Source organism: Pezoporus flaviventris, unplaced genomic scaffold, assembly GCF_033815535.1.
Source record: "Pezoporus flaviventris isolate CSIRO_AGI_PZ_B2104156 unplaced genomic scaffold, CSIRO_AGI_Pfla_v1 ptg000045l, whole genome shotgun sequence".
Classification (NCBI taxonomy): domain Eukaryota; kingdom Metazoa; phylum Chordata; class Aves; order Psittaciformes; family Psittacidae; genus Pezoporus; species Pezoporus flaviventris.
Window position 1 is genome coordinate 25,564 of NW_026892593.1, and position 13,794 is coordinate 39,357.

Sequence of the window (13,794 nt, forward strand, 5' to 3'; positions counted from 1 at the left end):
TTTTTGTTTGCTCGTTTTTAAACGCCCAGGTGTAGTGTCCTTACTGCCTTCTTCCATGACCCCGGTCATGATTTTCCCTACAAGCTGGGTGGCTTAAGTAATACTATTAAAATAATTGCAAGTGCTTTCTGCAGTATTGGGGGATAATCAAGTGGGTGAAACCCACTGTAACCCTGAAAATTCAGGGTAGTGGACTGCCAGAGAAAGTAGAACTAACTACTCAATAAACAAATACACAGTAAGGAGCAGTAACTATGAGAAGTGTGTTAATCACACCGGAAACAGAAATACTTCTACTTGTTTCCAAGAACACCGAGGTTACTACTGAGAACTTACCTCACATGTTGTCATACAACGCTGTAATTATGAGTAAAGGACCCACCTCAAATAAATGTATTCTTAAAATAGCATTTTGTTTTCTCCCCTTAATAGCTTTAGTGAAATGTAAAAACATAACTAAGCCTCAGACCTTAACTGACAGTGTTGAGAATCTGCAGGTCAATTCAGCTGCCATGTGTATAAATGTGTGTAAGGCCTGAGGTTTTCTTCCTCTCAGAAAATAAAGGCAGTATGGGTTTTCTTTCCTTTTTTTTTATTACTGTGGTATCAGCTAAGAAGTGTTTCCCATTTTACACCTGGTTTTCTGTTTAAACCTCTCTCCTGCTCCAACCCAGAGTGTAACATGAAACTAAGTCACATATTTTAAAGCCTCCATATATGCATATTTAATTGACAAACGAGAGCCAGAGTGTTCTTCCCCTTAGAAGGAGCAAGTCCCCAGCTCCTTGCTCACAGGTGGGAAGTTTGCTAAAATCAAGCATCTTGCATTTTGGATGTAGCATGAAGCTGAATACAATTGTATCATCAAAGTAACCTTTTGGAGAACTTAAATTCCAAACTCCAGCTTTCTAAAGTACCATAGGCATTTAGTAGTGTAAGTTACATGAAAAAGGGCACCTTATCTTGCTCCATTTACCGTATCTGTTGTTCATTTCCATGAGATCGGTTATGCAGATGAAAAATTACACTAAAAACCCCTAAGCCCATATAGGAAGAAATAATCACATTTGATTTGAAGATGTAAACATCATTTTAGGAATCCTTAAAAATAAAACAAACAAAAAAAAAGCAAAGATCATGATGGACCTTTGACAGTAAGAAGTGTAAAATTAATTGTGGAGTGAGCAAGATGCTTTTAGAAAATTATCGTGTTTAAAATGTATAGATTTGTTTGAACAGTCAAATAAATGTTTGTATCTGCTCTAAGAGAAAAGGAGAAAAAAATGGAGGAGGAAAAGGCAGGAGAATTAGAAAAGAAGAAAAAAAGGAATAGGAAAAAGAAAAAAAAAAGACAAATAGAAAAAGCCACCATCTTTTTCAGCTCTTTTAGCCATCACCTCAATTATAACCATCCTCTCCTTTCAAGTTCTGAAAGCAGCTGGCTTTATAAAAGCCCCATAATCAATAGGCTTACATTTTTATGTCTCTCACTAAAATAGATATAAAAAAGTTTAAAATTTAAAATTGCAATATAGCTGATACAGTCACAGCAATGCCATTAATGGTCCAGTTTCCAAGTGTAACTCAATACATGCCAATAAGCTGGTTTGGCACTATACAGAAAACCAGGTCAAAACCTAAAAAATAAACCCCCACAATTCATTAACTTGATTTGTGTTAGTCATTTCTTTGAAGTGGTTTGCACCACTAGCAGCATGTGGCAGTAACATCAAGGAAACTATCCAAATGGCTCAGGTTTTAATTCCTCCCTTCTAGAGAATAGTTACAATTTTCAGAATCAGTATATATTCATGTTTGTTTCCATCTGGAGGCTCAAGTAGTAGTGATCATCAAATGAAATGTATTTCTGGGTTAAGTGGGAAAATACCAACCTGGAATTAAGCTACGATCAGCTCTAACCTAAGTTTCTTCTAAATGTTCCTTCTGTGATGAATTCTTGAAACATCTTTATCATTTGAGATGTTCCCCACCCGCCTTTCTAAAACTGATTTGCTATCTGCTGTTATAGAGAGAGGATCTGAAATCAAGGTTAACCAAACTTTTTGGCTGGAATACAGAACTCTCATAAATTTACTTGTCAGCAGCAAAAAGACTCTTCAAGTGTCTTAACCACTGTACAGCTTGATAGTTTTAATGCTTCAACTTTTGGGTTTTTTTCCATTTTTCATTGTTGAAGAAATAATTTCACAATCTCAAATCAAAGTCAACACTGCAGTGAGGAGAGCTTTTCTACTTTATTACAAAGAGAAGAAGCCTTTATGTGGTCAGAAAATACAAGATTGATCTTTTTTTTTTTTTTTCTCTTCCTATGAAACGCTGCTGTTCAAACAGCCAGAGTGAATTGTCTCAGTTCACTTCTTTAAGTCCCATCACATTCACTTGGGTATGGATGTCCTTGGCTGCTGAAAATCTGGCCCTTTAGTGCACAGGGCGACAAAGAAGTCCCCTGACCAGCAGTTCCAGAATGTCCCGTTTTCATATATTGCATCCATGCACACCTCCTAAAAATGAGGTACAGCAGGGCAAACATTTTCCAAAATAGATGTCATATATATAATATATACACATTCGTACATACATACCTTTATTCATGTGATGTCCAAAAATTTAAAAAAAATGTACACATTTATTACAAAATCGTAACAAAGACTGGACAGTGTTTTGCTCATTCTGGAAAGATGAAGCTCAGTAATACACAACTCTGGAAACTAACCAGAGACTGTGGCAATATCTTTCTTCTAAACAGTCAGATATTCTTGCATTAAGCTTGGCGAAAACTGCCTTTCGAAAACAGAAGGGGAAGTAAAATGAAGGAAGCAAACCTTGCTCATCTTTCCAAATGAAATACGAGAAGGATCTTCACATAAAAATGCACAAACATTTTTTATTACCAATAGTGCTACAATGAACAATGCAAATTTTGTTGTCTAATTTTTTGTCTTTTTCTTTTTTTTTGTTTTTACATTTTGGAAAACTAAGTGGTAAACTTTTGTCAGTGTACTCGCTTGTCTTTACAGACCCAAGCTTGTCTGCTGGCAAAAAATAAAACAAAAACAAAAATTCAGACCCTGCTCAAACTAAAGAAAAACAATTACAAATTTAGTTGTTGGGCAGCACATAAGTAGTAAGGCAGGACCTCAAATGGTGACCCTTCGCATGAGCCAATTGCCAGATCCTCAAGGAATTAAAACCAGGATGCCTGAGCCACATCAGTTCTGCAGTTACGTTGAGTATTGTGCTGAGACAGCCATACCCCAAGAAAAGGGAAGTCTTTAGAAGGCTTGCTGAGCAGGGTTGTAGTTGAAGGTTGATGGCAGATGAGGCCTTTCTTCTAATTTGTCATATTCCAGATGGAACTCCTACAATTAAAATAAAAAGACACAACCAAATCAAACAACCAGTCACTTAGCTGGTGAGACCTGGTCTTTCTACCAGACACACTTGAAAAGCACAAACACACAAGAGGTCAAGTCCTAACTTACCTTAAGGTAGAAACACATGATTTGGCTGTCTCAGATTCAATACTTTAAGCAGGAAGAAGTCGATATCCTAAGCCATCCTACTCACAATATGCAAGTTCTCCTACTCTTTTCCATGCTACATTATTCTCAAAACACTAGTTATGATCTCAAACAATTGTATATATGTACACAGAAAAAACAAATACACAATCGCGGCATGAGCTGAACTATGAATAGAAGCTTCTGTCTTTCAACATATCAGATGTAAAGAAGACCTGAAGTTTGGGACTATTTTGTGGCATACTATCAGACCCAACTGTAAGTCAAACTAGCTAGGTTTCTCCTTGGGAAACACTATCTAAAATGCTAGAGACAAAGTACTGAGATCTACTTAAGCTAGAATTTAACAAAATATTCCGCCACATTTCATACTCCGATACGATGCTTCCGACTCACCCAAGAGCTACATTCTGAGCAAACTGCTCCTGTATCACACTTGGCCAAGACCTTACATGAGAAATTTTCTGTGTTTCATGAACAGCTAGAATAAAAGCCTTTGCCCACGTACTTGGATGACACACAAGCTACCACTTCGTAAATAAGCAGGTTTACTGTCTCACCAGCACAATCACCTAACTTTTGTTTGAGGTCGTCTGGTTTGTGCAATTTTAAATCATTTAAGTGATCCAGTAGGAATTCCTACTCTTGACTACAGCAGCTACTATAAAGTGGTTCGTAATCACCCTCAATGCCTAAATGCATCCCAATTTTTACAGTGAAAAGAGCAGCCTCCATCCCTGTGACCTTAACTCATGCACACAACCCTAATTAGTGCACTTTGGCCTTTTGTGCTTGTTTCTCCATTCATGCAAGAACATACAATGACTTGCTGAAATCTTGTATTTCTCAGATAGTTTCAGCAGTTTAACTGTCTCATCCCCATTTCATCTTCATTCAAGTAACAGAGTAAGCAGAAGTTTCAGAATCGTCCTTCAAGGGTACTTCTTGGTAATTCAACAACAGCTACCTCAGGCATGCACATTATTTTGCCTAACTCAGTTGAGAACCTCAGCAGAACATCGTATGCATCTGCAAAGCAAGATTACCTATTTCTACATAGAGATTCACACTAAGAGTAGTGAATAGACTATTTAAGAAGTCCCTAAAGTGATTTAACAGTGAAATATTCCAGTTTTGCAGGTAGCCAAAGCAAATTAAAGACAAAGTCAATGCAAGACCCAAAATACAATCTAGGAAATCCAATTCTCAGACCATTCTTCACTAAGGCAAAACAAAGCCCATCTAGCATCAAGAGAACATTGAACATGGTAAGGAAACAAAGTAGGGGAAATGCTAAGCATTCAGTAAGTCTGTATTCCTCAGAGAATACTGTCTCTAAACCTGGAAAGACCTAACAAAACCCTGTGAGGTTACAGCCATCTGCACAGAAGTGCTGCACATCTGCTTCTATCCTTGTTCCTCACTCTCTACTCTAACCAAGAGGTATTTTAGGTAGTTGGCAGTTTTTTGGGTGTGTTCTTTTATATCAGTGGTGGGCTTGTCTGTCTTGTTTGTTTGGGCTTCTTTAGGTCATACATAGAAGTGCTTTTGGCATTCCTAATTAACACTGTGTGCCAGTTGGTGTATGCTCCCTTTCTGTGCAGATACACATACACGTGCAAATACTGAAGAGATGCTGGTTTAGGCTGGGTGCATCTTCACCAATTCTGAAGTCATTTTATGACTGAAAAAAATACCACTAAAACTCCTCTCCCATTCATGACCTTCAAAGTTTCCATTCTGCACATAATCATGGAAGGATCCGCAGATTGCTATCAACCTATGTTCAGTTTCAATCAGTTACCTGGACCTCCCCGTGCTGTGAAATGCCTTCAAAATTATCCATGGAAAACAGCTATTTAAACTGCTGAGATAGTATCAGTAGCCTAAAAAGGGCCTTCCAAACCTGAGGTGGTTGTGTGCCTCTCTTAGCAGTAGTAGCTGTGAACAAGGTGTGTATCTGAATAAAATGTTTAGGAGCTTGGGTAGCTCTTGTGTGTCACAAACTGGAAGCTCCACATTTAGAAGAAGGAAGAGGATTCCCTACCAAGTTTCCTTTACATGGGAGTTCATACTTCAAACTTTCATTGATTTTTAAAATAAAAGGGCTTAAACCAGCCTGATTTTGATTTGCATCCCAGTAAACAGCAATGCTCAAATCCAATATCCAGTAGTGTACGAGGACACCTCAAGTTGTATGTGACAATACCAATAAAAGAACTCATTGACTAAATATTTTTGAAGACTAAAAGGCAATTATTTATTACATATAGAAAATACTTATATTAGAGATATAGTTTACTGTTTTGCTTTTGATTCCAGTGGCCACTGTGATTTAGGATGTGAACAGTACCACCGATATTTTTTAATATAAATAGATAAAAATAAAATGTAAAAAAAAACCCAAAGAAGTGACATTTATTCATTGACAAATATCTGTTAAATTGTTTTATTTTCTACATGGAAGTAATTTTTGAAAATTAAATACCTTTTATTAAGCAAGAATAGTGATTACTAAATGTGCGTGGAAACTCAGGGCACACATGTGACACTAAATGAACTGCTCTATGCAAAGAAATCCATCACTTCTCATGTCACTCTGAAAACTGATTTTGATGGTAAAGTTACATCAGCCTGCACATGTAGAAATAATAAGAGGCAAGAATACTAGAGATAGAACAGAACTGCTTAAGATGATCCACAGCATTACTAGAGCTAAACAAAACAAAAAATTACCAGAACAGAAAGTGTCCTGGGGACAAAATATTCTGGACTGTGTAAAGTTCACCAAAGGAGATGGTAGAAATCCCACGGCTAGCTCAAAAATTCCAAATGGAACCAAAAGAAGCAGCATTTATGTTGTCTTAAAGATAGATGCAAAGACCCAGATTTAAATTATGGGCCAAATTAAAATGCTATGGCACATCTCTATTAGAAGAACAGATTTAACATTCTAGCTATTATGAAAGTATGTCAATGAATATTGATCTTAGAAGGAAAAGGAGTAATTTAATATAGGCAACAACCATTACAAGCAAATAAACGCTTCTCTCGCATAAAGAATTCCATGTTTTGTAACTATAAAAATCAAAGTAAAAGGGTTTTATATTCTTGTTCCTTAAGCAGGATTAATTCCCGTTACTTTTCAAAGGAGAAATTCCAGACAGATTATTTCAGGCAATTTAAATCAGGATTTCAGTAAACATGCAATTGTAGAAAGCATTTCTGGCATCATATCAACTTCCCTTCCTCTGTCATGTCTCCTCAACAGCAGCAAAATACATAGCCCGATCCTCAGTGAAAAACCAAAGTGTCTTTAACCACACTGTACTTTCCACATGCCCTAGGATGAAAAACCACATATCTGTAATCAGCATTTTCCTGCATTTTGTTTTGCATTTAAGGTGAATTTTACATTTACTGACATTCATATTTTGTCCACTATTTACTACCATGTAATGTATCAACATAGAATTAATCTGATTTTATTTCCTAACAGTTTAGGAACTCTCATTACTCAGCTGTTACACTGCATCTCCTTCTTCACTCTATTATCAATTACAAATATAAAAATAGAGCTGACAGCTTAATAGAAAAGGTTAATTATTTAATGTTTTCTTGAAGTCACTCTGTCTACTGGGCTTTGTTAAAACCAATCTAGGAGAGCATCAAGAAATCTGCTAGATCATGCCTGGTGTATGTTTTTACAAATATAGTCTTAAAGTTTATTCATATTATCTGAAGTAAAAAGTCGTATTTCAGTACCTATTGAAATGCAGTATAATTTAAAACAGGTACAATAAATACGTAAGCTCATAATGCATCATGTCTGCAAAGCACAACACATTAAGATATGTGCTGCACTACATTTGAGCATATACACGAGAACAGATCAGTTTATACAGTACTGTGAAAAACAACTGAATTTACACATGTAAGAGACAGCAATTTAACGGAAATAATTCTTGTCTGACTGCTTCAAGAAAGGACTAATGAAACTGTTTAGCACAAATTACTACTGCAGCCTTCTAAGGAACTGATATTCTCAGCATTCGGTAATAATGAAACAGTTATAGTAAGAGACTGCAATTTACCAGAAGACTTTTTCTCACAGCTTCTTATATTTTGAACTTCCTGAAACATTAACACTTGAGCATTTGTCTGATAAAATTACTTGGCCAAACTTTGCTTTGCTTTCATGCAACATGGAGTTATGAAATACTGCCACTCTTGTTATGGTTAAGCCTGTGTTAGTCTTCCTCCAAGGAAATATCAACTCTGGAAATTAGTATTGGAGGTAACAACATTCCTTTTCAAAGCCAAGATCACACCAGGTATACATCTTATTTATCAAACATGGAAAGGTCACAGAAAGATTTCTAGCAAGTGATTCATTTCCCATGTAACAAAATAGCAATTTTTCCCCAAATCCACCTCTAGCTGCCTGCTGTATTCTGCATCAAACTAAAATTACATACAAATTGAAATAAAAAAATATTAAAAAAATACTCCAGTTCCAATTTTTACATTAAGAAATACACAAACCTAAATTATCTCTTTGTATGGACATCAGGAAGGGGGGAAATCATGTTCCCTGTTAATTTATTGCTGTAGGTGAAAAACTTCAGGGAATACTGTCCCTCTCCTTACTAGTTATCAACTGCTTCTTAATGTTGGGACAATTAATTACAGGATGCAAAGTAAAAAGAAGAGAAACTGTGTAGATCTTGGGCAAAAGCATCCGGAGAATAGTAGTGGCTCACCTCTCACATGCATCTCTCTCACCACAGTATTTTCAGGAATGCCTAATAGGTGAAGCCAGCTCTACTCTTTAAGAGGAAGGATGTAGTGTGCTAACTGGCAACCCAAGTACTGGATGCCGAATTTCAGGACAGCACTCAAGACCCAAATAGAGATAATACTGTCTTCAAAAGTAATGTTTAAGCACCAAGTAGTAACTTCATACATCTACTATAGGTAGAAAAAAAGGAGACATACTAAGGTGTTACTACCCTTATACAATGGGCACCACTTCTTCCTAGTAAAAGGAATGCCTTTCCATAAAGGGTAAAGAGTCAATTCCACTGATATATGAACCTACATAAGGCTCTTATTGCTCATAAATAAATAGAACATATTCAGTTGACTCCAAAGAAGAAATCTGTCCTTTCAAAAGGTACTTATTTCCCCTTTGATTATCTTACGTAATAATAAGGTAGCTTTAAACAGTGTCTTGGGAAACCTAAGGAAGTATACCAAGCAACAAATTAAAACTTTCCTTCTGTTTCGGGTTTGGTTTTTTTTTGTTGTTTTTTTTTTTTCCCCGAGGGGAGTAATGCTTTTGCTTAGAAGTTTTGGAATTACCTAGGGTTTATGAAAAGCCATACAAGTCAGGCTTGCCATTAAAAACTTCAGTTACAAAATCTTGGTTCTTATGGTCACAAAGGCAGAAGAGGCAATGAGTTACACCAGCAAATGGATTGAATAATCTCCCGTATCACTTGGGCCAACTAAAATGTTCATTTCTGAGGGGAGCTGGCACAGACTAAGCAAACTTACTGGGGGAGAGGGGAAGAAAGAAAAAAAGAGTATTATATCCAGTTAATCTCTAGATGACAGCAAATCTCAATATACAGAGGGGAGAACACGAAATTTTATTCCCTTTAATTTAAAGCTGATGTTTAAAAACACATCAACAGACATGTAACTATTTAATGCAATATTTCACAATCTGTGCTGGTAGGTTCAAGCAACAAGCACATAGATGCAACTTGCTCACAGACGTAAAATGCCTATTCAGGAAAAAAAAATCATGAATTTGGCTCCAGCTGACAAGATTTCTGCTTAAACTAAATATGTAAGGATGTGGAACCACAAAACATAGTTTTGACATGCTGGAATCACATCTGTAAGTGCAAGGCTTCAAGATTAATCTGGTCTGATCTGTTTAGTGGTTTTATAGAGAAAAGCAGCAGTGTGATACTCCTGTCACCTACAGGAGTGACCTATATGGAAGTTCTATGTTCCTCTTTCACTGATGAATCCAACATGTCAGCTAAAACTTGAAACAAAACCATGCCACGTCCGTAAGATCTTATGTAGCTAACTTAAACGGGGAATAAGATTCTTGACAAATTGTTTAACTCAAACAGACTCTAGGTAGGTGAAATCTTATATGTATATGTGTATTACATGAATGTATCTCTTTTCAGCTCTAGCTGAAGCTGAAGGCATCACTTTGTCCAGCAGCTAATTTCAGAAGAACACACCTCTTGCCAGTTAGTGAACTTTAACACCCCTGATGTACTCGGACAGTGTTCTGGCACTAGAAAAATCTTTGCTTTAGCAGGGAAAAATAATCACAATCCAGCCAGCAAAAGCCATTGTATGATATGGTCTTAAAGGCTGAAAGCTAGAATTGGAAGTTGGATGGTCTTAGAAGTTGGAAGATACTGGAAATTAATTATTTTTGGGGGTGGTGGAGTAAATGAAGAGCAATGCTATACATTTCTTCAGCTAACAACTAAAAGGTGATCATTACTGACAGTATTTACAGACAGAAAGGAACAAGATTATGAAAAGTTTGAAGGGAAGACTTGGCCTCTTGGCTTAGAATCAGAAAACAAGTATCATGAAAACATGACTCCTCCCTAAAAGAAGTGATTTATTTCAAAATACTCTGATGTTTAAACAACAGAGCACAGAAGTTTTGCATTATGCTCAAGGAAAGTACCTGAAAAACAATAATAATACTCATCCTACCCCCAATTTTTAATTCCAAAGTGAGATATGCTGGCTCCCTACTTAATTTTATAAAGCAAAATAATGAAATACTCGCAAGCACAAGTTCTAAAAGAACGCTTTTCATTCTGTAATTCTGTACTTGGAAAAAAAAAAAAGCAGCAGCTTTTCACTGTAACAAAACTCATAATAAAAGTTCTAATTCCTTGTAAGTCCCAAAGAAGACTGGAAACCGAGAGACAGCTCCTCCTTTCCCACAAGCAAGTCAATGTTTTACGATGTCTTTATTCCCTCACACATCAGAAATTAAGATAGCGAACTTAAACTACAGAAGGTTAAAATGGTTGAGATTTGGGGGTGGGGGTAGGGTTGCGGGGGAGAAGAGGTTGAGTTTTACTTTTGTTTTTCTAAAAACACATGGTTGACATACTTAAGAAATCTGCACAAGGGGAAAGAGATACCTTAGCTACTTTCCTCCAGTTAAGACAGTCAAAGAAGTAATATGTTCCCCTCTCGTACGTATTGGTTTTCATTGTTGGCTCCATGCCGGGTGCCCTGGTGATCCATACTCGTTCTTCTTTGTGGTATCTCCAATCCCGGTTAAATCTTTAATTTTCAGTAAGAAGGAAAAATAATTTTTAGTGTTAGTTATCTGAATGTGACTTAATAAACAAAAATTTTAAGGGTTTCAATTAAAATTGTACAATATATTAAAAGCAAAACTATATTTTTAAGACACTGTGATCTCATACCTTTTCCGTAGAATTATTACACCTCAAGCTAATCACATAGGAAACTTTAAGAAGTCTGGTAGGTTCAAGCAACAAACTCATACGATTATTTCCTGGTTTTTGTTTTGTTCAAGACAGTTACATTACATGCTCAGTAATGACTGGCACCTGCCGCTTTTTCACAGCACTTCGTAATAACGCAAAGTTCACAAGACAGGCTTTCGATTTCCACTATACGTGTGAAAAAAAATGGTACAAAATTGAACCAAGGTTGGAGGAGGTTTTAAAAAAAAAATAAATTTCCAGCTTTAGATTGACTAAGCTTCTGTTTTCGGTTTCTGAATTGTTGGGTTTGGGGTTTTTTTACATCTACTACATTACTGCAATAGATTAAATCATAAAAGACTGACAAAATAGTTTGAACGTACAGCTCTACTGCTGCTAATAGCTGTAATACATCTCCTCCATTCATGTAATAGAGATAAAACAGGAGATCTTCTCCATATCGGCCAAGTTTTATTGCAGCCAGCTGCAAAAGATTGAAGAAAATGAGGATGAAAAATCACAACAGATAAATGTTTTAAGACATACTATCCCACTTAAATAACACAAGGATATATCCAGAATGTGCTTCCATGCTAAATGTGTTGCAAATGATACTCTAATATAACAAGAATAATAATTATTAAACCAATCCAGTTTTCTTCAATTTTATAGTTAACCTGTACAACTTGAAGGATACAATAGAAAAATAAACAGAAGTAATGAACTGGCAAGACAGAATTTTCTGCCTTTGTGTATCCTCAGCTACTTTTTATTTAACAAAACAACCAACAAGAGTTACTTGTATTTTCCCACTTCAAAATCTATTAAGTAACATTACAAAAATCTTTTACAGTATTTCTCAATGATCACTCTTACAGACCGGCAACAGTTGAAAGGAAACGTATCTATCAAAAAAATCCCAATTCATGTAGATATGGAATGCAACAGATAAATGTGAGAATACCTTGAACCACAGTTCTGACCTCATCTCTATAGAAATATCTTGATTTAATATGGCATTTGAATATTACAGTATATGGGTTGTAAGAAACTTTTGCTAACCATGCCCATTCTCAGTTTTGTCTTCCCTTTTTTTAAGGTGGAATGGGTGCATGATGCATCCAACTAACCGGTTAATGCACCAATGTCCCCCAAACAACTGAGGACAACCTGCACTGATTTTGAACATTAACTATCTAAAAGAAAATCTAGAAAATTACTATAATAAATTAATAAAAAATACACACATACACACATACTCACCTTATCCCTAATGTGAATGTTAGTTAAGTATTCAGATGGAACATGGAAGTCTAAAAAAGAATCGGAATTGATGAAACTATTAAGACATGTAAATGAATAGAATTTGCAAATATTGATATTGAATGAAATAGTTATTTCTCTGTTACCTATGTCTTGAGGTCGACAAGGTGATGAGGCCCAGGGTGATGCAAATTTGGGATAAAGATTTCTGAAAAAGAGAAGCACAAGCTTAGCAAAGTTAAAAAAAAACAACCAAACCAACCAACCACAAAAACTCCATAACCATCCATACAAGCCTAAAAAACCACCAAAATCACTAGCTGGGGAGAGAAGGAAAGAGAAAAGGAAATTTGCAACCCGCTTGCCTATAACAGTTACATTTATTCATTTTCTTTTTAATATGCAGAGTAAGACTGCATTTAAAGTGTCATGGGAATATACAGGGTTAAGATTTCCTTTTTCATCTATCATTCTTTCAACTTGGGTGCCAGGGATCCCAACCTTCCAGGGATACAATTTTACACAGGGTTTCAATTTGCATAGGAACAGCTGCCACAAGCTTGCTGGGTTCTGATTTATTAGCCTAGCATTTAAAAGGGAAGGAAAAGCTTATACTGCCAGATTTTACTTTTCTTTTAAGCTAACCAGTAAAGATTTTACTCTTCTTCTAAATTTCAGTGTCAACAAATAAATCGAATCTTGGCACAGCATGAACATAAGCTTATTAAGATTTAACATTTTTCTTTCATATAGTTTTTGCTACTATATTTTTAAAAAGGAGCCATTAGTTTAATAAAGACAAAATTATGAACCTTCCAACTCTACTGCAGTGACTGAAGTACCAAGGAATTAGTTTTCTAATTAATAGGTAAAGAACTGAAAAAAAGGATTGAGCAAAGCCTACTTTTGGCAGATTAATACAGCCTGCTTTTAATTATCCATGATAGCACACTATTACGGCAAGTTTTTTAAATGAAACTTGAGTATGGTACACCTTATCAAATCTTTGCTTCCTTCTTGTCAAAGACCTAATAATGACTATAAAAATACTGGAAACCTATTAAGTCACCTCAGCAACCAACTCCCAGCTGAGCTATATAGGCCAAAGGCTACACTGATCAAGTGGTGTCCATCTCACTTCAGAGCAATTAATCTTACTGTTGGCAAAAACTTCTGCTTTAGAGCCTGAAGGAAGACTCTGGTGGCAAAAATCTGCAGATGTTGAGAAAAGAATGAAACTGTTCCTTCTACTGAAAGCATGGATGAGCGCTATCCCAAGAAGAGGAGTGTCATGTGTGCCCTCAGAAGTCTGGCTTCCTAGGGCAAAGAATCCAGGATTTTACAGAGATAATGCAATTAAAAAAAATGAAGCGTTTGTGCACAGTGCTCCCTCTACAATACAAATAAAACTGAAGTACTTCAACATTTTTCAAGGAAGCACTGGACAGCCTACAGTCTTTTTGATGAACATT

General features: G+C 36.1%; 1 protein-coding gene across 7 annotated transcripts in view; it reads right to left on the minus strand.

Moving 5' to 3' along the window:
• Window positions 1-2,236: 2,236 nt before the first annotated feature.
• The window catches only part of LOC133276396 (CCR4-NOT transcription complex subunit 2), a 91,736-nt gene continuing 80,178 nt past the window's right edge, over window positions 2,237-13,794 (minus strand). For all 7 annotated transcript variants that reach the window (XM_061467104.1, XM_061467102.1, XM_061467106.1 and 4 more), the window contains 5 exons: window positions 12,469-12,530; window positions 12,323-12,372; window positions 11,443-11,543; window positions 10,745-10,889; window positions 2,237-3,380 (listed from right to left, as the gene is read on the minus strand). In XM_061467104.1, the coding sequence (XP_061323088.1) occupies window positions 3,294-3,380; window positions 10,745-10,889; window positions 11,443-11,543; window positions 12,323-12,372; window positions 12,469-12,530 (445 nt within the window). In that variant the 3' untranslated portion in view covers window positions 2,237-3,293. The remainder of the gene's footprint in view (window positions 3,381-10,744; window positions 10,890-11,442; window positions 11,544-12,322; window positions 12,373-12,468; window positions 12,531-13,794) is intronic.